The sequence below is a fragment of the Caretta caretta genome, chromosome 8, assembly GCF_965140235.1.
Source record: "Caretta caretta isolate rCarCar2 chromosome 8, rCarCar1.hap1, whole genome shotgun sequence".
Classification (NCBI taxonomy): Eukaryota; Metazoa; Chordata; order Testudines; family Cheloniidae; genus Caretta; species Caretta caretta.
In genome coordinates, this window is record NC_134213.1 from 84,574,939 (window position 1) to 84,601,823 (window position 26,885).

At 40.1% G+C, this 26,885-nt stretch overlaps 1 protein-coding gene across 3 annotated transcripts in view; it reads left to right on the forward strand.

Annotated features, from left to right (window-relative positions):
* PIGK (phosphatidylinositol glycan anchor biosynthesis class K) overlaps positions 1–26,885 on the forward strand; it is a 121,080-nt gene that overhangs the window by 41,962 nt on the left and 52,233 nt on the right. The window contains exon 10 of one of the 3 annotated variants that reach the window (XM_075131725.1): positions 205–702. The exons of the other annotated variants lie outside the window; for them this stretch is intronic. Coding sequence (XP_074987826.1) covers positions 205–277 — 73 coding nt within the window. The 3' untranslated portion in view covers positions 278–702. Of the gene's footprint in view, positions 1–204; positions 703–26,885 lie in introns of those variants that run through there. 3 annotated transcript variants of the gene reach the window in all.

Consider the following 26,885-nt stretch of genomic DNA (forward strand, 5'->3'; position numbering starts at 1 on the left):
AACTGTGACCGTATAGATCATTGTTGCAACCAAGATCCTACACTTGCACCAAATCTTGTACAAAGGAGGTCACGTAAGGTGTCTATAGAAAGGTTGTAATTTGCTGGTTATGATTATGCTGTCTGTATGTGTGTATCATTTTTGTATTTGAATTTATTAATATTGGCTATGTACTTGTATCTCAATGTGTTTGATTCTAAGTAGCCTCAGTGAAGCATTTGGTCAGCTTCTTGAGAAAGGACTATTCTCAGAAAGTGCCCAATCAAGAAACACTTAACTTACAATGGACTTTGAGAGATGCCAATCCACATCTGAGCTTTCCTGGGAATGTTCAAACTAACATGTAAACTATGGCATTGGCCTGCAAAAAGCTGAATCATTCATGGATATGTGACTTGCCCAGGTGGCTACAAACTCCATCTTGTTGCTGTTACTTTGCGCAGAAGAACAAAGGGGTTTCTGCCCACAAGAGACAGAATATAAAAGGCCCTGGAAGCCTCTCCATTTTGTCTTCAGCTGGCTCAAGAGATGGTCTCTCCACCTGAAAGAGATGCCTGAAAGAAACTGGAACAAAGATCTGTAACTATGGGGGTGTGATTGCTGGACCCAGGCCATAAGCCGCAACGTTGTTCTGAAAAGGATTGGGCCCAGACTAGGAAGGAGTCTAGTCTGTGAAAGAAGCTTATTGGGACATCTCTGAGGGTGAGTTTCATCTGTATACTGTTTCCTACTGTATTAGGCTTAGATTTGCATGTTTTGTTTTATTTTGCTTGGTAACTTACTTTGTTATGCCTGTTATTACTTGGAACCACTTAAATCCTACTTTTTATATTTAATAAAATCACTTTTGCTTCTTTATTAACCCAGAGTAAGTAAGTAATATCTGGGAGAGCAAACAGCTGTGCATATCTCTCTATCAGTATTATAGGGGGAGGACAATTTGAGTTTACCCTGTATGAGCTTTATACAGAGTAAAACAGATTTATTTGGGGTTTGGATCCCATTAGGAGCTGGGTGCTAGAGACAGGAGCACTTGCTAAGCCGTTTTCAGTTAAGTCTGCAGCTTTTGGGGGTGTGGGTCAAACCCTCGGTCTGTGTTGCAGCAGATTAGCATATCTGGCTCAACAAGACAGGGTTGTGGAGGCCCAAACTGGCAGAGAAAACGGGCTCAGAGGTAGTCTCAGCACATCAGGTGACAGTCCCAAGGAGGTCTCTGTGACTGAACCCGTCACAGGATACATATAAGTTAGCAGATTCCTGTTCTGAAATGGGATCAGTACTTCATCTGTGGGGTTGTGAATCTATCTGTAGGAGTGCTGTAAATTGCCAAGCATTTCTGTTTATCTGAAACCTTTTAGGATAAGTTCCACATACTGTTTATGAAAAAAACCTGGTAATTACATATCTACCGCTTTTGTGTTTAACATCAAGTCGTTGCAACACAAAAATGTAATTGTTGTTTTACTAAATGTTTTGTTGATCATGAAAAGTTGTTAAAAGCTTAATACATGAAGTGCTATTGGTACTATTGCTAATTTCCTGTAGTTGTAAATATATTTGTATTTTCTATTTGCCTGTGTGGCATTAATTAACCCTGTAAAATTTATTTATATATATAATATGGCTATATTTATTAATGGAAAATAAAGAGAAATTTACACAGAGTGGACTTCTATCAACAGAACAAATACAGTGGCAGAATTAATACAGTACAGTAGAATTTACGTAGTGAAAAGTCAAGGGAAAATAAATAAAAATGACAGGATCATTGAGCGTTCTAACAGTCATAAAAGGAGATGGCTAGATTTAAAATACATTACGATAGAAAATGATGCTGTATTGGATAATGGATTAAAAATTTCATTAGAATAATGTGTTTTAAAAAAAGGAAAAGAGCAATATTAGAGTTGTCTAACTGCAAATAATAAGTCATGTAAAAATGTTTAAGCCTTTCTCTAAAGGTTTCTTTACTTAACAGCTCACACCTTCACTCCTTTCTTATGTCAGTATATCCTTCCCCCCCCCAGCCTTCCCCAGAAGAGGAATTCCTCCTAATGCTCTACCTTCCGAAACTGTAATGAATTCCCCATACCTCCTTGCTTCCATTACACTCCTGTACTCCTCCTCATGCTTAATATCATGTTCTCCCATTGGTGTTCATCAGTAGTTCACTTCATAGTTTCATAGATTTTTAAGGCCGGAAGGGACTATTAGATCATCTAGCTTGACCTCCATTAAATTTCACCCAGATACCCCCATCATAGGGCTTAATACTTTATTTAGATGAAAGCATTTCAGTCCTCAGAAGATTTAACTGTTTGTCATAGGCAGAGAAACAGGAGAGACTGAGGTACCACCAATGCTAAGGTCCCTGCAGTGTCAGGGAATTGATTAGTTGAGATATCAGTAGATGATCCTAGCAGATAATTCATGCCCCACATCTGCCTTTCCGCAACATCAAATCCAATTTCTTTTCTCATGCTTATCCCCTAACCTTCCCAAATGTTCTTTTATTGTAAAGGAGCGTGTCTAGGCATAGGTGCTGGAATGCCCTCGCTTGAAGTGGATTCCATTATATTCAAGGTTTACAGTTTGATTCAATGTCTCTCAGTACACCCACTATACAAATTGTTCCAGCACCACACTGTCTAGGGGGCTAATGGGTTTTGTAGGGAGTGAACGTCCTGATTTCCCTGTATAGCTAGCTACTCTTTTTACGCTGTACTATTCAGTGGCTCAGCCTTCCCTCTGTTTTCAGAAGAAGCAGCACTTCTGGCTAGGAGGGGAGGGAGTCTGTCCCTTAGCAAACCCAAGGGCTATTCTCCCCTTCTCTTATCACTACCTGAGACAGGCTGTGGGTTGGGTCTGGTGAAGAAGGTAAATCCGCTAGGGAAGTGAGCTGGTTTAGGGCCAAAGGCTCCCTGGTCACTCCATGTGGAGTTGCTGAAGGAAGTGTAATTCCAGATCTCCAGGTGGGGGATCAGTAGGTGGGGGAAGTGCTGCAGAGGGGACTCTGAGTGGTGGGCTAGGCTGAAAATTATATATTTCCTACAACTGCACAGGACTCAATGCCCTGCACACAGACTCCAGTTATTTCAATGGGGATTACAAAACAGCTGCTGGATCAGTCCCTCAAAACAATAATCATGTCAAAGTCCAAAAATGTGTGTGTGCCACATCATGTAAGTATATTGAGTGCAGTGACTTTTGTATCAACAGTAACTCTTGGTGTGTTGCATGGGGAAACATGCATCTGCAGCCTCCTCCACTAAGAGCCCTCTCTGCACTGTGGCATGTAATGAAGCACATCATTATAGTTTCAGAATGTCACACTCTGCTCTTTCTAGGTTAACTCCATTTTATTTCTCTGAGTGAGATTTCTCAGAGATCAGGCAAATAAGTTCCAATTCCTGCTGGTGTGCTGGGTTCCCATGTGTTGTGGGGTTGTTCACCTATCAAAGAGGAATGTTGCTAGAGATGGGGAATTCCTATTAGACTATCCAGTGCATCTCCCAGACCAGGCAGGCCGTAGCTCCCCTTTTGCTTCCCCTAAAAGAGGGCATGTCTTATTAAGCGATTTGATGCAGCAAAAAAGGCCACTGGCATTTATAAGCCAAATTGCAGTTTGTGGTTACTAAACTAATGCTATCAAATTTTCAGTTTTAAACCCACTTTTTACATTACAAGGTTTCCATAGAAAATATTTTTATTTACAAGATTGTAGCTGTTGATTCAGATTCCTTTTTCAGCTAGATTTTTTCAGAAATTTTGTTAGGGCTTGTTTGGCTTTGAGGATTCCTACTGCTACATGTATTTTATTTTTGGTAAAAGAAATACCACCGATAACTTGTATGTTTTCAGTATACATTACTTTGCTGTAAATATGAATGTAGCTTTTTAGTAAGTTTTGACATCAGAGAGAACTGTTAGTGTGTGATAGCAATGCATATTGGGAGTAATGCAAAAAACTCAACTAAAAATCTGACCCAAAGCCCACTGAAGTTAATTTTTATAGGCTTTGCATCAGATCCTAAATCAGCGTGTATTCTCTGTTAGCACTTTTATCTGCTCACTGACATGTACATCATAATGGCAATAGATCTCGTTAACACAAATGGATAATGTCGAAAATAGTTAATTGTCAGATTTGGAAAGGGCTTCTAAGTACATTTTACAGCAGATTTTGACAGCACTTAACATGTGAGACTATCTAGGAATTTGCTTGATGGGCAGACAAATGACTACTTGCTCAATCTTTGTTCATCTTTGTCCCTCACCCACCCACTCTTACGTAAGAACTCTCTTCTCCCTTCCTTTGTTACATTTCTCTCTCTCCTCTTCTAGCTCACCATTCCTCCTTTACCTTTTCTGTGTGATCTTGCACTCAAGTGGTCTGTTCTAAAATTCTGATCTCTGATGTACTCTGTACAGACACCTTAGATAGCATGATTTTAGTACATTTTTCTTTTCTGCCAGCATGCTAAACATTAAATTCATTTTTCTTTTCAGGGTGCACTTCTGCAGTTATGCTCAGTTTGCTGCCACTCAAGTAAAATGTATTAAATCCTGATCTATGTACTACTGGTGTTTAACACTTTGAGACCAGAATGTTGATGCCATATGGTTTTATGGGTTTCTTTAGCCCTCTGGGACAGCATGACATACTATCACTATAAGGATTATTAGTAGTGATGCTCGTTAAATGTTTTCAATTGGAAGCATTAAATGGCTGCTAATGGTTAGAATTCCTCTTTGGTGTTTGTGGCTTAGAGGATGAGGGCAATAATAAGATGATGGGAATTTTAAGGGGGTAGAGCTGAGAAGAAAAGAGCCAGCAGGTTGGAATACTAATTACTAAGCTATTAGATCTCTGGCTTTTTGGTAAGCAATTTATTTTTCCATCCCTTTATGCCCTTGAAAATGGACCTGAAAACACTATAAATTCTAGAGGGCTCCAGCAACCTTAATATTTTTGTGTTTGGCATTAAACCATATACAAGCGGTCTCAGTCCTTGCCCGCCTCAATATCATCATAAAGTTTACACTAGTTTTTTCAGTGCCTGAGAGATTATCTTCCAGATGGTCAGAAATCTCTGCCACTGAAAATTCATATCTTGTCCAAACTTGGAGCAGGGTGCGGGGAGGAAGGGGCATTTTGCCTCTCCTGTTTGCATAGTGAAGTGACAGCTAAAAGTCTATAGGATAGTCTCTCTCTCTCCCCCCCAGAACTTTAATTCTTCCTTTGTGTTTCATACACTAAGAGACCAGGCTTGTCGTGATGACCAAGACTGTTACTTAAATTGCAGTGATTGCACTTCATGCCTGTGGGAATCTTTGTATTGATTTAGTGAGAGTCTGTTCAGGTCTTATGCTGGAGGAGAATCTAGATGGTGGAAACGGTATATTTTTCGCAAAAAGAAAAGGAGTACTTGTGGCACCTTAGAGACTAACCAATTTATCTGAGCATAAGCTTTCGTGAGCTACAGCTCACTTCATCGGATGCATCGGAGCTGTAGCTCACGAAAGCTTTTACTCAGATAAATTGGTTAGTCTCTAAGGTGCCACAAGTACTCCTTTTCTTTTTGCGAATACAGACTAACATGGCTGTTACTCTGAAACCAGTACATTTTTCCTGTACTGTGCATTCCTGAAGTCTTCCTTATTCTCAGATGAGAGAGAGAGTGATGCTTCATGGTGAGGGGAGGAAAAATGAAAGAAAAGGAGAAAAGACAAGCTGAGCACTAAATGAAAAAGGTAAAATTATCAGTGGCAGAGTGGAGGGAAACACCGTTTGGGTTCAGCTGGACATCTTGAGAGAGTGCTTGAAATGAGGGAGCACTGGGGCAACCATGATCAACCAGGAAAGGAAAGCAAAGCAAGCCAGTGGTGACTGCTAAGAGGGCTTCTAATTTGGTAAATGAAATAGTTTTCCAGTTTTTGTCATTCTTGTTTTGCGGAACACTGTGAATGTGTTGCAGTAAATGAGACCATTTTCTGTGCCTGGTCAAGTATATCAAAGCTGTGGAAATTGCAGTTAATGTTGAAATTGATGTAAGGGAATCCAACGTGCGAATATATCTACAAGTGTGCACAGGATAGCAGGGGAGCTTTCAGGCAATATGCCAGTGTTAGGTTAAATTTGTTGGTAGGGCGAAATATGTGGAAAAAGTGATCTTTCAGAAATAATGGGCTGATATTTATAAAGACTTGGTATGGTTGAGTTCCAGAAGGCTTTTGACAATGTATATGAAGACAGTCTTTGGAAAACTGTGGCATAGTATGGAATACTAGCAAAAATAATTAGAATAGTCAAGGATCTGTATGATGACGCTGAATGTACATTCAGAAATCATATCAGTCAGTTGCAGTGATAACTGGAGTAAAGCAGGGATGTGTCCACAATTGTTTGCACTAGTCACTATTTCACGGGGGAAGTAACTGCAGAAGGGCAACCAAGGAATTTTATGGACAAATGATAGAGCACAAATTGTATGGCCTTCTTGCTGATGACATTGTCCTGCTTAGTTCAAAACATTGCTTAATGGAAGAAGAGACCCAGTTATTGGCAGAAATAGAAAAATAAGTTGGTTTGCTCGTCAATAAAGGGAAGACAAAATATACAGTGATCTGTGTCCCAAAAGTAACTATTTTAGTGGATGAAGAAACACTAGAAGAATTCAGTCATTTTACCTATCCAGAGAGTGAGATGTGCAATGATAATGAAACCATGGCAGATTTTAAGCAACTGATATCAAAATCAGCAATCAACTTTCATAAACTTGAAAAGATTTGGAAAAGTAGCATGATTGACACTGACAAAAAATATGAATTTTAAACACCGGCATCATGTCTGTCCTCCTTTGTAGAGAAGAGTGATAGAAATCTCCAACAGAAATTGATAAGATCACCCCATTCCAAATTAAATGCCTGAGAAAGATCCTCAGAATCCATTGGAAAGATTTTCTTGGATCTACAGAAATTCTAAATAGAGCAGATCAACAATGTAAAGCATCAAATATAGTAAGAAGATGATGATGCACATATTTGGTACACTGCTTTAAGATGCCACCAACATGGCTTTCATGGCAAGTGTTAATATGGACACCACCTAGAAAGGGGAGAAGAGGGTGACCTGGAGAAACATTATGCAGAACAATAGAGAAAGAAGCCAGATCCATCAGCATGACACTCAGAAACCTGAACAGACTACTACAAGACTGAAATAAAAACTGGTGGATGTCCTATGCACCTGACCATGGAGGGAGATGAAGAAAAGAAATACAGTGTAGTGAAATGTGATGTGTTAAGCATGATTGCACCAAAGACGGGTACTGGTAAGTACCTGAACAAAAATGAAGGCCAACCAGGGAGCGTAAGGAAGAGTTTGTAATCCCTACAGCAGGACCAAAATGAGAGGATAGAAGAAATGTCCTTGCATATCCTTTCATCAGATAGTTGGATGGGGGTCCACTTTGGGTACAGAACCTGCAGTGTCATTTGTATCATAACAAACTTAGTGTCATCTACAATCCGCCAAGGCTATGATATGGACATTCCTAGGGCGATCAGTGACCGCAATGAGGACTATGGATGTGCAGTTTGAACTTCATAGATCAGCAGCTAGATTGCCAGCATTCATGCTAAATGCGGGCTATCCATCTCTCTTCTGGGGCAAGCAGAGTTTGAAAAGATATGGCTAAATTGGCCACAAATTTACATAATGGGGAGAGCAAACTGATTTAAATGCAAAAACCTTTAAAGCTAACCATTAAACCAGCCCAGCAGAGAGCGATAGTACCACACACCAACAGCCCAAAGCTGAAATCCTTTTTGGAACTGTGACAAAGTTCCTGCTCTACCTTGGTGGGTCTTGCACTTATTGGAGGATTTGCTCGCCTTGGAGCTTCATGGCAGCCCTCAGCTTGTCCGTTTTTCTGAACCCACAGTCCAGGTCGACTCCTCCTGTGTCTGACCAGGAATTGGGAGGATTTGGAGGGAACCCGGGCTCACCCTCTACTCCGAGTTCCAGCCCAAGGCCCTGTGGAATGCAGCTGTCTAGAGTGCCTCCTGGAACAGCTGTGCGACAGCTACAACTCCCTGGGCTACTTCCCCATGGCCTCCTCCCAACACCTTCTTTATCCTCACCATAGGACCTTCCTCCTGGTGTCTGATAATGCTTGTACTCCTCAGTCCTCCAACAGTCCGCGTTCTCACTCTCAGCTCCTAGTGCCTCTTGCTCCCAGCTCCTCACACGCACACTACAAACTGAAGTGAGCTCCTTTTTAAAACCCAGGTGCCCTGATTAGCCTGCCTTAATTGATTCTAGCAGCTTCTTGATTGGCTGCAGGTGTTCTAATCAGCCTGTCTTAATTGTCTCCAGAAGGTTCCTGATTGTTCTGGAATCTTCCCTGTTACCTTACCCAGGGAAAAGGGACCTACTGAGCCTGGGGCTAATATATCTGCCTTCTATTACTCTCCTGTAGTCATCTGGCCCGACCCTGTCACAGAACACAAAGACAGGAGTTCTTCCACATGTTGTATATAATGAATGAGCAATGCCTGTTGTGTGTAGACACATTCATATTTTAAAATTCACCATTGGAATTTGTGGTGGTTTTCAGTGGTAATAAGTTTAGTGGTCTGAGCAGAAAAATACCCATATCCATTGATAGAAGACCTCTGCAAGTCTAGAAAAACTGAGCCTTTCCAAACTTGCTTATGTATACAAGAGGAGGAAGAATCACTGGAATTGTTTCACAATAGTGATGTGTAAGGGATTGTATTGCCACCATCATTTATTTTGGGGATTATGTTGGCCCCAGTCTTGACAGGTATTGGAGTGGATTGACAGGAGTACAGCACTGCTTGGATGACATTCTAGTAGCTGGTAAGAATGAAATTGAGCAACCCAGAGAATCTAGATACAGCCTTGGAGTATGATGGTCTGTCTATAAGGTCAAATGCAAAGTTTTCCAGCATATTTGGACTATGTGATTAATTCCAGTGGACTTCACAGGGCACCAATAGAAATCAAGACCACAGTGGTCACCCTAGTTCCTGAAAATGTGAGTTACCTTTGTTTATGGGTTCATCACTCTTTGTCTGACTTTTCCAATGTTTAACAGAACATCCTTGTTAGAGGAGGAATATATTATGTGTTCATATTCTGTGTTGCTTTGGAATAAATACCTAAATAGTATGGGATGCCAGCAGTCATTTTAGGTTTTTGTCTCCTTGTAGGAAAACAAAACAAACAAGCAGCTTGTTTTTGAACCCTAGCCACTGTCCCTTATTTGAGCCTGTTCGAAGATTAAAGGGACAGACACCTAGTAATCTAATCAGTTTAAAAAAAATGACTTTCAGACATTTACACCTGCTCCTGACTCCCAGTGCCATGTTTTTGGTTTTTACAATTCTATTTTTATAAAATGTTTTCTCTCCCTATTGTTCTGTGCAAGGATGGGAGGAGGCAGTGCAACTGATTACGCACAGTGTTGTCAAATACACAAACTGAAAAAATAGATGAATACCTTTTTCTGTAATCTTTCAGTTACAATATTATTCATAATAGCAGCAGGTGGTAAATTTTCTGACAGGGATGTGATTTTTCAAATTGAGAGTCCCGTTAACTTTTCTGAATACTGCTGCCTCCGTGGTGGCTTGTTTGTTTACCCATAGCAAACTCAGGATGCATCATAACTTCAAGGGACTGTAGTACATTGAAAGGTATTTTGATTGCCAAAATTGGTTAACTTGGGCTCTGATCCCAGTACAAGCACTTAAATTCAAGCTTAACTTTAAGCATCCAAGTAGTCATAGTTAAGTATGAATTTGAGTGGTTGTGCTGGATCGGGGCCATGAAGTCACACATGCTGTAAAGTAGAAAAGCCAAATTAGCTAGCAAGATGAGCCATTCTAATAAAATGCATAATTTCTGTGGGCCAGCTGGTACAGAGTTGTTCATTAGGCAGTGTAACTTAGCAAAACCTGCTGTCCTCACAGGGAAGGGATTCACTGCTGGAGGAGAGCAGATGGTCTTTCCACTCCCATCCTTGGAGGTTACACTTGGGATAGAGCAGCCTTAATTTGTGACTGGGACTCGGTAGCTTTGCTGGCAGATGCTGCTGAGGGCAGGCACTGAATGCTCCCTGGTGGCCAGCACTTCTGATTTTCAGGTTGTGCTGGGCCCAGAAGGACCCTCAGAAGGACCAAAGGGTTATAGCTGCTTTGTGCCAACCCATTTTATTTTCCCCATGGTTGACTTTCTGCTGCTGAGGACCTAGTGCCCTGGCTTATACTGGCAAACCTAGCTAGTAATTTATATCTGAGAGTTTCTTCATCAATAGCAGAATGTTATGAAAGAAATGAAAGCGGTCATTTGCTATGTGTTAGGAAAGAGAACAGCTAAATGTAAACTGCATGAAAGGGTGGAAAGTATGAGTTTCAGTAATTCCACAGTATATTTCTACCCCATCAGCCAATTTCATCCAAGTTAATAAAGATAACTGTATATTAACAACCTGAGTGGAAGATAGAAAAGATCGAGATAGGGTTGCCAGGTATTATTAGTTGATTTCCTTGTCCTGTATTGCTCACAAATGGGTTGTGGTGCCATAGGCATATTTCAACTCTTTTTTTACTTTTCAGCCATTTTCCATTTGAAGTTGTTGGAGGAATGTGTTATCTTCACATACCTAGCAATTTATGGAGTTTTAGTTTGTGGGAATTCAGTAATAACCCACTATAGTTACTATAGGAGGCTCTCTCAGTTTAACTGTAACATAATATTTAAGCTTCATAGCTCCTAATTGAGTTTTGCTGTTGGTTACTTAAGAAACTAAACCATGACTACCCCACTAGAATAGAATAGGAATGAAGACCACTTGCTGTAGGTCAAAATTTTATCTGGGGAATTGGAGCAGAACAGCCACTAACTGAAACTGCTTTGAATCTCAGCCATAGAGGACATAACCTGTGTTTCTTCCTTAGCTATCAGATAGTGCTCTGGTTCCTTTTTCCTTTGTGTTTATTTCCCTCTGTTAGAGCTTTCACTAATAGATAATTTATTATCAAATATTCTGAACTGCCGTCTTTCTTATTAAATGCATAAAAGCTTTATAAATGTCCCCATAAAAATATATGCTGTACCTGTATGATGGATAAAACTGCTATATATTGTTGTGTTCTAGAAATGAAAATGCATGTGTGTGTGCAACAAAAAACACCCCCACCTCTGTGAGAGGCTAGACAGAACAGTTTCAGTTAAACAGTGCTTTTGCATAATTGCTTATGAATCCATTATTATGAATACATTAACAAATATTGGCATTGTCCAGCTCTACTGTATGCAAGTCTGAAAAGTAGTTTAGGAAGGAGATGTGTGGGGACATTACCTTGACTGTATGAAGTAAGATTTTTCAGATCACTGATTGCAATGTGGTTCAACTCAAGAATGGCCCCAAGTGTGTTCTCATAATACTTTCTCAGTGGCCTACAGTATGTGAAAAGTGCTGGTGGTCTCAGTCCAGTTGCTAGTGGACAGATAGGTGGGCCATATCACAAAAACAGTACCCACGGTTTGTTGTTCTTGCTGATGCTTTCAGCAGAGTAGCCAAGAACTCAATGTGCATGGAGACTGGAACTACACTTTCAGCCTTAGAGGTCTTCCTTCCAGAATGGTGGAACATGTTTGCGAGACATTGTGGAGAAAGTTGTACTGATGCTCTGTGTGCTCTGTAGATAGACAACTTCAGCTTCCAGTTATATCAGTCTATCACCTTTCGGTATTAAATTTATATATACATGCTCTATTGACAACAGATACTTAACATGTAACTGTTGACTTTTTCAAAGCAGTATACAGATTTGGACTCTGGAAAGCTGTCAGCAAAAGGCCAGATAGTCTCCTCTGCTGCCATGAGCAGAAGAGGTGAAGTCTGGAGTAGACTGAAGTGGGGAGTAGATCTTCTGTGTGGGCCAAGATCTGTTTGTAGGGAGGGACTGAGTGTCAGTCTGTCACCTCAGAATTGCAGTCATGCCCCCTACTCTTTACACACACCCTTCGGAAAATTCCCTGTTAAGATAATGCTGCCAATGGGTGGGTGTGATGGCAGCAAATCCCACCAGGTGCTGTTACTACTCAGTAAGGCATTGTGAGTGTGAGAGACAACTCCGAATGGTGAGTAGAGGGGGCAAAGCAGTCCCACAACTCCAGGTTGCACCCCAGGGATCCCATCCCAGCAGGTTTAGGAATGTTGCCATAGAAATCAGAGTGTGTTGCCAACGGATTTCTGTGAGGTTCCTCCCCCACTCCCATGCAACTTCCTGTCCGTTACTCAGATAATTTTTGCTTAGAGGAGAATCTGATTCAAAGTTAGTGTGTCTTCCATTGAATGTGTTTGTAGTGCCTGACATCCTTGAAAGTAAACACAACCAGCATTGTGGCAATGATTTATCAAAGCTCAGCTTAGATGGACAGATCATGTTATCAGACTGGGTGCTGATAGACTCCTGCAAAAAGTTCTCTATGCTGAGTTGAAAGTCAGAAAGGGTAGTCGGTATATATGCTTCAGAGACGCGCATAAGCAGAATCTCAACTCATGCAGCTTAATATTGATAACTTTGAAGACACAACCAAAGACAGGCTTGAACGGAGAGCAACTATCAGTAAAGGTTGTAAGCACTTGGAAAAAGGCAGATGTGCAAAACCGATTGGAAAAGAGGGCCAAACATCTTGGCAAGTCTTCAGTGGGAGTTCATTCCTGTGTAACATCAGTTTATGACCTTACTCCTCGCCAGTTGGACTATTTGGCTACAAGAGAACACTGTGACGTCATTGTTAGATACAAAGGACAGGCCTACCATCTGTATTTTAAGAAATGTGGCGTACGAGTGTCCTTAAACTAATGGTTATCTACAGTAGCTTTTCCGTAAATTGATTATCCGTGCTTTGGTAAGGGTGTTATTCATAACCTCTTTTCCACTGACTATTCAGACACAGACTTAACAGTTGTAGGCTGGTTGTTTGCTATACCATCCTTTTAAATCTTGTCTTAAACTATGATTGGCTGTCTTTTACAATCTGTCTCTACAGCGCCTAGCATCATGGGGCCTTTACCTTGTTGCGACTTCTGAGTGCTACTCTAATACAAATACATAATACATTGTGAGCATTAAGAGGTATGTTCAGTAGTGCTTTTGATGCTTTTTGATTCTCAGCAGTGACCCCTGTATACTGGTTAAATACCATGTTATCTGGCTCATAAGGGAAGTATAGCTAAGTTTGCGTCAGCCAGAAAGATGGCAGTTGCATTGTGGAGTCATGAAGATGGGGAAAGGGTGGATGGCTTCACAGGATTGACTGTGTGAAGGATGTGTATGACTCTCCTTACCCCCAAACTAAATTTTAAAATAATTTTTCATGCAGATCTGAACTGCACCAGAGAACAGTTTATTCTTGATTAACAGTGTGACAGAATCTGCATTATGTATTGAAAAAAATGATTAATGTGGTGGCGTTGCTGTCAAGTTATGGCTGTCTTTACATTTGTTATGAGATGAAATTAATAGTGTGCTTTTAAAAATGATTATCATTAACGCTGTATTGAACTTTGTGTAGATGTACAATGGTTTTATTGCTCATAAAAAATGCAAGGGATCCGTTAAAGTAATATTGATTTATAAAGTGATGTGGCTTGGAATTTATGCTTGGAAATTCACTTCTGTTGATGTACTTAGCTCAGTGTTTATACACAGTACGCAATTTTTGGTGTGTGCTGAGAACATACTGTGGTTCTTCTGCTGAGGATGCAGAATGAGGCCTAGTTAAAAATAGAATTCCTTCACAAGTCAGATCAATTAAACAAAAATTAAACAAACAAAACAAAAAAAGCAAACTAAAAATAATTAATTATGAATAAACCTGTCATAGCATATACTTTAAAAAAAATCAACTGGTGACTGAGAAGGGGCATCTAAATTTGCTACCACAGTCTGTGTTTGCAAATCAAGTAGCTTCCCCGCTCATTTTATACGGGTACAAATACATGTTTTTCATGCACAGAAACTGCAAGGACAGTTTTAGAGATTAATTTATGACTACATTGCATAGTTGGTTCTCCAATTCAATGCTGTGAAAATGCTTTGTACCTACCGTGTGTTCTCCCAGTCTATTTATTTTGATAAATCTAATCAGAATTGTGCAAAAGGATAATTATATAATAAGTCAACATCACCAGAAATATCAAGAGAAAATAAAACTTAAATCAAGTGAAGCAGATTTTATGGCATTTCTTTAAATTCACCCTAATTGTCTTTTTCAAGAGAGAGTATAGTTTTAAGGTGCACGTCTGCTCAAGCTAACTTGGATAAAACAAAAATGAAAGTGAAGAGGAGGAAAATTTGCACGTCTGTATAATATTTGAAAAAGATGAGCCGTCGTTGTCAAGCTAAATAGAAATTAAATGCAAAAGAAGTGCTAATGCAGATGGCAAGATCAAATCCTCAGAAGTCAGGAGACTCTAAAAGTTAAGAAAAGGAGTACTTGTGGCACCTTAGAGACTAACAATTTTTTTGAGCATAAGCTTTCGTGAGCTACAGCTACAAGTACTCCTTTTCTTTTTGCGAATACAGACTAACATGGCTGCTACTCTGAAACCTGTCCAAAAGTTAAGGTTTACTCTCCCAACGTAGCACTTTATGTTGTGTGCCCTTTACTGTGGAACATAAAATAAATAATGTCTGTTGCTCCTTTGCCGAAGAGTTAGGTGATCAGGGTGTCTTTAGGTCAGTTTCCCACTGACGTAGAAATCAGCGACACACCATCTGGGTACTGTCTTAATGTAACTGTTCACACTATGTATGCCAGTCTCGAAGTGAGGTGTACACAGGTGGGATACACGCAATCTCCTTTTTTTGGAAATCTCAGGCTAAGGCAGAGAAGATACTTTCTTGCTGTTTACAACAGACCTACCAATAAGAATCAGCATCTAACAGTACAGCATTTCCTCACAGCCTATCCACTGCTTACATGCTAAGAGAAAAAACTCATCCTTTCAGGGCCCTGGATCCTGCAACAGGAGAGTAGGGAGCAGGCAAGGATCATAGATGCCCTCCCTCAGAATCATGGGCTGAGACAGAGCAGTAGTTTGCAGAGGCCGGGCCTGCCTTCATGGGAGGCAGCAGGATTTCTGAAGCATCGTCAGAGTCCAAGGGCCCTACTGACATCACAGCCTACTCTGCATGATTGTGCTTTGGACGTTTTCCTCCACTTATCATCCTGAGTAGGGAGAGGTAGCTGGAGCTGCTGTGATTAGGGGCCTGGGTAGGAGAGACTCCTGTGTGGACAGTGTGACCTCCACAGGCTTTGGAGCCTGTGGAACTGTTGAGGTGTTCTGATGGTTTCAGTTTTCTTTCTGTCTCTCTCGGTTCAAGGTACAAATTAGGGGCAAGGGAGCAGGTAGGACTGGGAAGGCAAGGGACAAGAAATGCTCAAGCATCCTGGCTTAGTTACTGAGATCAGGCTCATTGGGGACAAAAGGGGAGTTTTAGAATGGCAGACTAGTATTGGTTACAGATTTTTAAAACAGAAAAGTGTGAATCAAGTTACATAAGGAGGGTGCAGCTAGGGAAAATTTTTTATTTTTCAAAATACCTATAGAGCCCCCAATATGTGAAGTGGTGTGTTGTATTCCTTACCCTCACTCTTCAATATATATATATATATATATATATATTTTTTGTCTTCAGCTTGCAAGCCCTTTGGGGGCAGGGACCATGTCTTCCTATGAGTTTGTGTAGCACCTAGCAAAATTGGGCCCTGATCGGAGTGGGTCCTCTGCATGCTGTAGTAATACAAATAATAAGTGGTGAATGTAAGTTCCTTGATCCATAGCTCTGTGATTTGTCCAGTTTTTAAGCACTGCAGCCTTCACCAGTTGAGTTTGAAAAGTTCCTTGCTTTGGAATGCATAGGCTGGTGCTGCTGGAAAGACACCTATAAACTTCTTTGGTAAGGGGCTGACTGCACGCTTTTGCTGCTTTCCAGTTAAAACTTTTGAAGGCTCAGTTGTCTTCAGGTCACAGTTCTGTGTTTGGGGGTAGCTTTTAGAGCTGCAATAGCTAAGCATGGAACATATGTGCTGTGCTATATATATATATATTTTTTTACAGCGTCACTTGTTGATCTTGCAAATTCATCTAACCAAATAATTGGACATTAACTAACTGCATGAGGCTTATATCCATGGTTAAGGCTTGATTCTGATCCCCTTACTCATGTTGGGTAGTTCCTTGAGTGAGATACCCTTGTTCATGTTGAGCTATGAATAATCCTCCTGGAGTCATGGGGACTGCTTTGTGGAATAAGGCACTACTTGGTCTGAGTAAGGGTATTAGAAGTTGCTCCTAAGAGTGCAGCTAATAGCTTCGTGTGGATTTGTGTTTCTCATTCTCAGTCCCACCATTTTAGGTGCTTCATATTTAATCTTAAATAAGCTTTAGAGTTTCAGTGGTGACCCATGTTTGTGTAACTCCTCTTTTCCCCTCATTGTCCCCCCAACCTCCCCAAAAAGAGGCGATCAATTTTTACTGAGGCTGGATTCCTTTGGAGGTGAGAGAAGGAGGTTTTGGCCTCTTGTAATGCCAAAAGAGCAGAAAGGATTTTTTAATTTTTTTTTATTAAAAAAAACATTAAAAAATACCTCTAGGAAAAAACCCATCATGAAGTATTTTAATCTAAAAACTAAGTATTCTGGGAAATTGAGGTGAGAGACCCGGATTATAGTGGAAGGCAGTTGCAGTTGGCTCAATTATTATGGAACACCAGCTGTCATATCATGAATAAATTATAGTCATGTATGCCTCATTGACCACTTTTTTGTAGAATGCAGTCGAGTACTGGTGCTCTATATTCTAATCCTTATGAAATATTTTATAAAGCTGAACAAGAATATTTTCCCCAAAATAGGGAAGTCATGAACATAAGGTATGATCTGCAATTATACCTGAAGGATTAAAAATTTACTTTTATCAGTTATAGTAAAACAGTTAATTCTCACTGCACTGGTCCTCTCACATGCCTGTGATTCACACAAAATGGGTGCAAGGTTTGTTTTTTTCTCCACAAAACTGCCATAGTAAGGTCTCTTATTACTAAGCATCATCACTTGTACAAATCTTACCATCATATGTTTACTGCTGTTATGAATTATGGGTATATTTTAAGTGAGCTGTGGTCAAATAAATGAACAAAGTACATATTGTCAGATGCTGCCCTTGGCTTTTTAAAATTGTTTTACTTGCTAATTCACAACATTCAGTGATTGTTGATGGTACTCCCAATCAGTAGTGTTTATTTAGTAAAGGTCTGCTGTAGTGCAATGTATTCATCTTTCTCAAGGAAAGCAGATCACATTAAAAAAATAGTTATTGGGTTTGATGAAAACCTGTATGAGCAGTGGAAAAAGAGAGCCCAAGTTACCATAGCAACTAATAGTACTGAAGACAGAAGCTAGGTAAAAAGGTTTGAAAGCGGGAGAAATGTAACTAGAAAACAAAGTGAACACATTGATATATTATTAAAAAACCCCAAATCCAAAATGAAATTTAAACATCTACATGTAGGGTTAATATTCACCCTTTATCAATTAGAAATCCTTTTAAGTGCTGTTTTCGTTCAAAATTAAAAAAGAGGAGAGGGAGTTGATTAAATTATATATGTAATTTCAGCAATAGCGGTCAAATAATCCCCTTATTAAAGGAAATGCTTTTTATAATATGGTGAAAATTGTACTGAAAGTAGCTTGATATCTCTTGTTCTAATGTGGCTTCAGTGTAGTTTCAAGTATTGTTGTGATTTGTTCCAATGTAGCAGAACAGACCCTGTAAAGATCTTACATAATTGATAGTGTGTAGATGAACTCATTAAAACTTTAATAACCAAAGTAGTCCCATAGCTTGATGTGCTATAGTTCTGAATGTGATTATTTATGATGTGTCATTACTGCCCATAAAACCACCCTTGGATACCAGAGAGAGGGAGGTGGCTTTGTCACTTCTTTGAAAACATCTCATTCCAAGAAAAAGCCACGTTGCTGAGTTCCACCCCACCTCAGCGAGAAAGGAACTGAAAGGTGATAGGGTCATAGAATCATAGAATATAAGGGTTGGAAGGGACCCCAGAAGGTCATCTAGTCCAACCCCCTGCTCGAAGCAGGACCAAATCCCAGTTAAATCATCCCAGCCAGGGCTTTGTCAAGCCTGACCTTAAAAACCTCTAAGGAAGGAGATTCTACCACCTCCCTAGGTAACGCATTCCAGTGTTTCACCACCCTCTTAGTGAAAAAGTTTTTCCTAATATCCAATCTAAACCTCCCCCACTGCAACTTGAGACCATTACTCCTCGTTCTGTCATCTGCTACCATTGAGAACAGTCTAGAGCCATCCTCTTTGGAACCCCCTTTCAGGTAGTTGAAAGCAGCTATCAAATCCCCCCTCATTCTTCTCTTCTGCAGGCTAAACAATCCCAGCTCCCTCAGCCTCTCCTCATAAGTCATGTGTTCCAGACCCCTAATCATTTTTGTTGCCCTTCGCTGGACTCTCTCCAATTTATCCACATCCTTCTTGAAGTGTGGGGCCCAAAACTGGACACAGTACTCCAGATGAGGCCTCACCAATGTCGAATAGAGGGGAACGATCACGTCCCTCGATCTGCTCGCTATGCCCCTACTTATACATCCCAAAATGCCATTGGCCTTCTTGGCAACAAGGGCACACTGCTGACTCATATCCAGCTTCTCGTCCACTGTCACCCCTAGGTCCTTTTCCGCAGAACTGCTGCCTAGCCATTCGGTCCCTAGTCTGTAGCTGTGCATTGGGTTCTTCCGTCCTAAGTGCAGGACCCTGCACTTATCCTTATTGAACCTCATCAGATTTCTTTTGGCCCAATCCTCCAATTTGTCTAGGTCCTTCTGTATCCTATCCCTCCCCTCCAGCGTATCTACCACTCCTCCCAGTTTAGTATCATCCGCAAATTTGCTGAGAGTGCAATCCACACCATCCTCCAGATCATTTATGAAGATATTGAACAAAACCGGCCCCAGGACCGACCCTTGGGGCACTCCACTTGATACCGGCTGCCAACTAGACATGGAACCATTGATCACTACCCGTTGAGCCCGACAATCTAGCCAGCTTTCTACCCACCTTATAGTGCATTCTTCCAGCCCATACTTCCTTAACTTGCTGACAAGAATACTGTGGGAGACCGTGTCAAAAGCTTTGCTAAAGTCAAGAAACAATACATCCACTGCTTTCCCTTCATCCACAGAACCAGTAATCTCATCATAAAAGGCGATTAGATTAGTCAGGCATGACCTTCCCTTGGTGAATCCATGCTGGCTGTTCCTGATCACTTTCCTCTCATGCAAGTGCTTCAGGATTGATTCTTTGAGGACCTGCTCCATAATTTTTCCAGGGACTGAGGTGAGGCTGACTGGCCTGTAGTTCCCAGGATCCTCCTTCTTCCCTTTTTTAAAGATTGGCACTACATTAGCCTTTTTCCAGTCATCCGGGACTTCCCCCGTTTGCCACGAGTTTTCAAAGATAATGGCCAATGGCTCTGCAATCACAGCCGCCAATTCCTTCAGCACTCTCGGATGCAACTCGTCCGGCCCCATGGACTTGTGCACGTCCAGCTTTTCTAAATAGTCCCTAACCACCTCTATCTCCACAGAGGGCTGGCCATCTCTTCCCCATTTTGCGATGCCCAGTGCAGCAGTCTGGGAGCTGACCTTGTTAGTGAAAACAGAGGCAAAAAAAGCATTGAGTACATTAGCTTTTTCCACATCCTCTGTCACTAGTTTGCCTCCCTCATTCAGTAAGGGGCCCACACATTCCTTGGCTTTCTTCTTGTTGCCAACATACCTGAAGAAACCCTTCTTGTTACTCTTGACATCTCTGGCTAGCTGCAGCTCCAGGTGCGATTTGGCCCTCCTGATAACATTCCTACATGCCCGAGCAATATTTTTATACTCTTCCCTGGTCATATGTCCAATCTTCCACTTCTTGTAAGCCTCTTTTTTATGTTTAAGATCTGCTAGGATTTCACCATTAAGCCAAGCTGGTCGCCTGCCATATTTACTATTCTTTCGACTCATCGGGATGGTTTGTCCCTGTAACCTCAATAGGGATTCCTTGAAATACAGCCAGCTCTCCTGGACTCCTTTCCCCTTCAAGTTAGTCCCCCAGGGGATCCTGGCCATCCGTTCCCTGAGGGAGTCGAAGTCTGCTTTCCTGAAGTCCAGGGTTCGTATCCTGCTGCTTACCTTTCTTCCCTGCGTCAGGATCCTGAATTCAACCAACTCATGGTCACTGCCTCCCAGATTCCCATCCACTTTTGCTTCCCCCACTAATTCTACCCGGTTTGTGAGCAGCAGGTCAAGAAAAGCGCCCCCCCTAGTTGGCTCCTCTAGCACTTGCGCCAGGAAATTGTCCCCTACGCTTTCCAAAAACTTCCTGGATTGCCTATGCACCGCTGTATTGCTCTCCCAGCAGATATCAGGAAAATTAAAGTCACCCATGAGAATCAGGGCATGCGATCCAGTAGCTTCCGTGAGCTGCCGGAAGAAAGCCTCATCTACCTCATCCCCCTGGTCTGGCGGTCTATAGCAGACTCCCACCACTACATCACTCTTGTTGCACATACTTCTAAACTTAATCCAGAGACACTCAGGTTTTTCTGCAGTTTCGTACCGGAGCTCTGAGCAGTCATACTGCTCCCTTACATACAGTGCTACTCCCCCACCTTTTCTGCCCTGCCTGTCCTTCCTGAACAGTTTATAACCATTCATGACAGTACTCCAGTCATGAATAAGGTCAATAGGGTAGTCAATAGGGTGTGGGCACAGTTGTCTGTATCTTCGTTTGTTCTCAAGTTCTAATCACACCAATGTCTTTAATTTAAAGGCTCTATTTTGATTTTTCTTTTTTGCACACACACCAGCGTCCCACAATGATTTGCTGTTAGGTATTAACTTTGGCTCGTGTTTTGCCCTTCCATTGCTTTGACGTTTATAATCATGCACTGGGCTCTTGGAGGCAGTTTAAGATTTCATCTATGTGAACGCTAAATTCATATGTAGTCATAAATCAAACATATCTTTTCATACATTTTTCTTGAACTACCACCAAATGCAGATTTGATCTCAGTCCACATTGGCAAAAATGGTCCCTTGGCCTTAAAAAAAACAAAACAAAACAAAAAAACTGAAAATAAGAAATGCACAGGAGTTTTCATTCTTAAGGGAATTCTGTATTTGAATATTGAAAATAAGATTTCAGAGCTCTGTTTGAGTTATAGGAATAGACTAATCCGCTCTGGAAAATTTTACTCTCCCTCCCTGGAAGAAAAAATTGCCCAATAATTACTGATTCTCTGTCCACATGGCAAACAACTGTCAGAGTACTTGGTTGCAACACACATACCCCTGACCATATTAAAATATGATTCTATCTTGAAGTCTAGATGGTGCATAACCACCATAGATTATACAAGCGCCTGAGGCTTCTCATACACATCAGTGCAGTTCTAGAGCTATTATCTGTTTCTTCAATTTTGCTGACGAAAACATTGTATATGAAGAATCAGGGACTTATTTACGTTTTATATAGAAGTATGAAATAAATATTTCTCTCTCAAAATTATGTGGAAAAGTTTTGCATTTTTTTTTAGCGTACCTATGTGCATCCCAAACTAAATACTCTTGCTTAGTCTTTTGTCAGAAAGATGATGTAGTAACCTTTCCTCTCTAGTGTTCAATACACATGGAAAAAAAAGCATTAGCTTGAGACTCAGTGTATTTTAGGTGAGAATATTACTGTGATACTGGGTTACAGTCTTCAGAGTGCATAATTTCTATAAATTATTTAGGGCCCACTTTTTGCAGCCTTACATGTGTAAATCTCCTATAGATTTCAATAGGAGTTACAACAAGGGCTGCAGGAATGTGCTCTTTAGTCATTTTACTGTTAAGAAGTGTAGAGCCAGAGCCTATTAGAAAATGCCCATCTCTCTATAGCATGCATTATGCATCAGAGGAAATGCACATATTTTACCTTTTCACCCATTTTCTTAATCCCTGAATGCAAAATTAAGACACCACTATGATGTCCACAGTGTGATCCTTTGTAGACAGGAAAACTATGTATGCACAAGTCATAGTGTGGATATTTTCTGGATTCCTTTTTTTATCAACCTGTTAACATTAGGCACTGTATGAAACAGGATGTAGTATAGTAGCTCTTTAAACTCAGAAATCTACATTGTGTAATAGCTTTTTCCACAACATTTTTACTCTGATACTGTCACTTGAACCCTTTTATACACTGGTAAAATTGGAATTGTTTCTTACGACTTTTCTTTATATTGATGAGGTGCCTCTCTTCATAGATGCAACAAAAGTTTTGTTTGTAGACTATACAGATTGCATCATGCAACGTTCATTAAGAGATTCTGTACTGGGCATGCTGTAAGAAAATATGATGTGACAAAACAAGAACATGTCACACTATTTCTACAGTTAGAGTTAACATCCAGTAGGTGGCAGAAACAAATAAATCACAGTGCAACATGTATCTTTCTAGACTATTTCTTTTATTGAATTAAAACATCATTTATGGATTTTCTTCAGACTGTGGATGATATATATAAGGAAATGAATTACTGCATTTTGAGTTTGGTCATGCGCTTTAGGTCACCCTCCTCACATGCTGCAAAAGAATGTATCCTGTACTTTGTATCATCTTAGGTATCTACTCCTTCAAACATTTAAGATGGTATAATGTGGTCATACACATCAGATGAAGAGGAAGCAGCAGAAAGCTGCAGCTGTGCTTCATTGTGGTACCACAAGTGGCTGCTATTAAAATCCACATAGTTCCTAAGAGCTCAAGGCATTTTCAGACTCTGCTTCCACATGGAAAATTATCTTTTAGGAGCCATGCTGTCATGTTTTGTCATTGGCTCTTTTTATTTTAGTCTTGCTTTACTGTACTGAAGTATGGTATATGTACAATCAACTTTGTGTGGTTGTAAATTTGCAAGCCAGAGCGCTTTCAAACAATTAATTGCAATATTCCACAATATGTCTATTGTCCTGATGGAGGGAGAGTGATGAAACAAGGTGCCCAGGGGCTGCAGTGGATTTTTTTTTAAACTCTGTTGTATAAAATTTGATGTATAATTATGGTATGTATAATGTAAGACAAGTATAACAGATCAATTATTCTATAGTGTTTTAGTGGAAAAATGTGAAAACACTTAATTCCTGGGTTTGGTTGTATCCCAGGATTGCCTGTTTCCACTGCAGAGGCTATGCTGTAATGATTTCTTCTGGGATTTGATCAGATTATTAGTGTTCCACGGGCAGGTGTTCTCACCTTCTAACAGTGATTATTTTTTCTAAAGAGCCTTTGAAGGAAAGCCAGGATTTTATTAAAGATGCTTGGGTCTGTACTTACTGTGTGTGCTCAACTTCTTTTTGGCCACAAAACCATATCATTGAAAACATTTAGATGAAGAAAAGTCCCTTCTGTAGTAGGTAGAAGCCACACATGACTAAATTCCCATGGTCTCAGTGTACTCCTCTGATAAGGAGCCACTGTCACTGGCTGCGACCTCTCATGAATCATGTTCTACCAGATAAACACAGAGTATCTGCTGTTCCCTAATGGCCCCCATCACATCAGTTCTCCCAAGGGTGATGGGAGCATACCACTGCCATAATAGAAAGATGGCACCAGCTTGTTATGAAGGGTGAGAGCTGCAGTAGGAATTCTGTAGGCTACTTGGAATTACAGCAAGAGTTGGCAGGTGCCCCAGTTGCAGTTTTCGCTGTATCATATTTTTCCCCAGGCTTTGTCTCCCAGTAAATATGGTTCATCAATAAATACCACGTTTATCAGGGTTCAGTCCAGCTTTCTGTAACAAGACAATAACCACAGTCACTAAGCAACCCTCTAGTGATAGTTCAGTACTTTACAGTGCAGTATATTTACCTAAATGGAATTTTTTCATTTCAAAGCGACCAGTCATATATTTATTGGTGAGGATGAGTGTCTTTGCTGCACTCATCCTTGTCTTGGTAAATGCAGCAGCAGCAGCGTTCTTCGGAACATAGGGCAGAGGACCCAGTGGTAGTTAACATAAAACACTCTGCCTATGGTCTATACTTATGAAATCTCCTTTGATCAACAGAAGTAAAAAAAAAAAAAAAAAAGGACTAATCACAGGTAGACAATGGATATTCATCTTTTTATTATGTAATTTGGAAGAATGCGTAGTTCCTGATGCCCAGGAAAAGCAGTGACAAACTGCTGCAGAAGTACTGCACTTATAATGCAGGAGGAACACATTTTCATTAATTTTTCTGGTATGGGAGCCATATAGTCTAGTGCTGCTGTGCAGTACTGCATACTAGCTATTCTACAACGAGAATACGACTAGAATCCAATACTTCGGAAGTATATATTTTGTAGTATATACGTAAAAGCAACTTGGTAGTACCATTGATGATGAAACTGGTGCTTATGTCTATTATTTATTTGTATTACCATAGCGCCCAAGAGCTCTAGTCATGTAGTAGGGCCCAAGTATGTTAGGCACTGTGCAAGCACAGAACAAAAGACTGCCCTTCCCCAAAGAGCTTACAGTATAAGTAGCTTAAATACTAGGGAGATGGGCACATTAGACATGCAAAGGTAGATGAGAGAGAGATATTTCTAATTCAGAAATCAAGGCCATTTTGTAACATAACAAAAAATGCCAACAGGGATGTGAATTTTCTACTTAGCTCCATAAATGCTAAGTTAAACCCTGCAGGAAAAAAAGATCAATTTTTAGACATTGTTTTCTTTTTTGTGTCTGGTCACTTTGGATTTTTTCTCGAACATATGTGCTGGGTGATTCCAATTGTTCCATTATTTTTGTATGTGTTAGTTCTGCCATATGCAGCTGAGAGCAAGAAATCTGTACTCATTATCTGACTGAACTGAAATTATTGTTTCCAGACTGAGGAAGATATCATTGCGTCAGATCCACAACCATAGACTCAAACATAATATTGATAAAGTGAGAGCTCTGATTTTGGAGCATTCAGTACTTACGTATTTATATTTTATATATGTCAATAAACATTGAAATACAGGTAGAAACAGTTATACCTACCTGTAAATAAATAAAAATAAATACACTAATTTTTTACCCAGTTTTGGTTAAAATATAAACACCAAATTTCATATCTCAAAATTCAGTAAATAATTTCCTAGAGGAAAAAGGTACTTAGTAAAACAAATGTCTCTTCAAAGAGTCTGTGAGTATAAATATTCTAAATGGATTTTAGATTTGTTTGAAAATTCACAGGGGATTCATTTAATATAAAAAGAGTAAGAGCTGTATAGTTGAGAGATTTTGTACGTTCTTACAGCTCAAAGCTTTAAGTGTAAATCTCAGTGTTACTTTAATTATGGAACCATTGTAGCATCCCTACTAGGGAGAGGAGAAAACATATCATGTAACTAATCTGTCAGTTAGATTGTGGAATGGTGGATCTTTATGATGGTGAAGAAAATTAGAAGACGCTAACCATTTGTATCAAAGGCCCTAGAAATTTTTTTGGCAAGGAGTATGGGATTATGTAATACACTAGAAACTGTTGCTGGTATAGTAATGTCGCTTAGGAGGGGGAGTTTTTTTACGACATTTCTATACCCACAAAAGCCCTAGAGTAGACTCAGTTGTACCAGCAAAAGGGTTCTTTTGTTGGGATAGTTTATTTCATTCAGGGAACTAGTATAAGGCAAAAGCACTCTTTTTTGCCTCTATAAACCACATCTCCACTAGGAGGCTTTGCTGGGATGGCTCTACTAGCAATTCCTTTCCCATGTTGACATGGGCTTAGGCACTTAGGTGCTTTGAAAACTTTTACCCTTAATCTTGCAAAAACGTCACGTTGCATAAAAGTGGCTTTTTGCATTTATTAATTTATAATGAAAATCACAAGGGTTTTAAAAATTGCTTCGTATTAAAAATGTTAATGATTAAGATGTCGCCACGTTGCAGGATTTGAACATAATGGACTTTGTACGAATGTAGGGTTGGAAATAAACAGTGATTTCAAAAAAAGCTCCTTAGCATTAAATGCTTTAATCTCTTTACTTTTACAGTGAGCCATATAAAATGCTGCCTAGAAGTGGAGCTAACTGTGAATAACCCTGTGAATGAGTAGGCATATCTGCTTAGGGAGTTTGATTTCCGTTATCCTCAGAAAGAAAAAATCTTGGCTGTGGGGGAATCCATTCACCCATCAGTATGTCATGGGGAACTTGTATACTGGATCATTTTATATTCCATTTCAGTTCATATTATCTTAAGCGGAGATCAGTAGAATTGCAATGAAACTGACTCATCATTGTAATTCATATTTTGAAATACTGAATAAATAAAGATAGGAAAGCAAACTGTATAATGGCAATATTGAGAGGAAGGTTGACTCTTCTTTAGGATCAACTATTAGTTAATCCATGGTCCAATAGCCTGAAGTCTCTTGGGTTGAGTGAATATATTATAGCAATGAGTTTGGATTTTTCAGTTTGGTCTGTTACTAAAAATCCAAACAAAAACCAAGCAAATAAATACAGAATTACTCCATAAATTACTGAAAATCACAGTCTGGGAGATAAGATTGACAGAATCTTAAAAAGACAGATGCACTTCCTGTGCAGCGGGGGGGACCCCCCCCCCAAAATGCCCATCCTAACATTCTCAGGAGTATAACATTGAACATTGAAGTGCATTGGGGAAAGTCACTTAGGCCTTCTGAAGCATCCCAT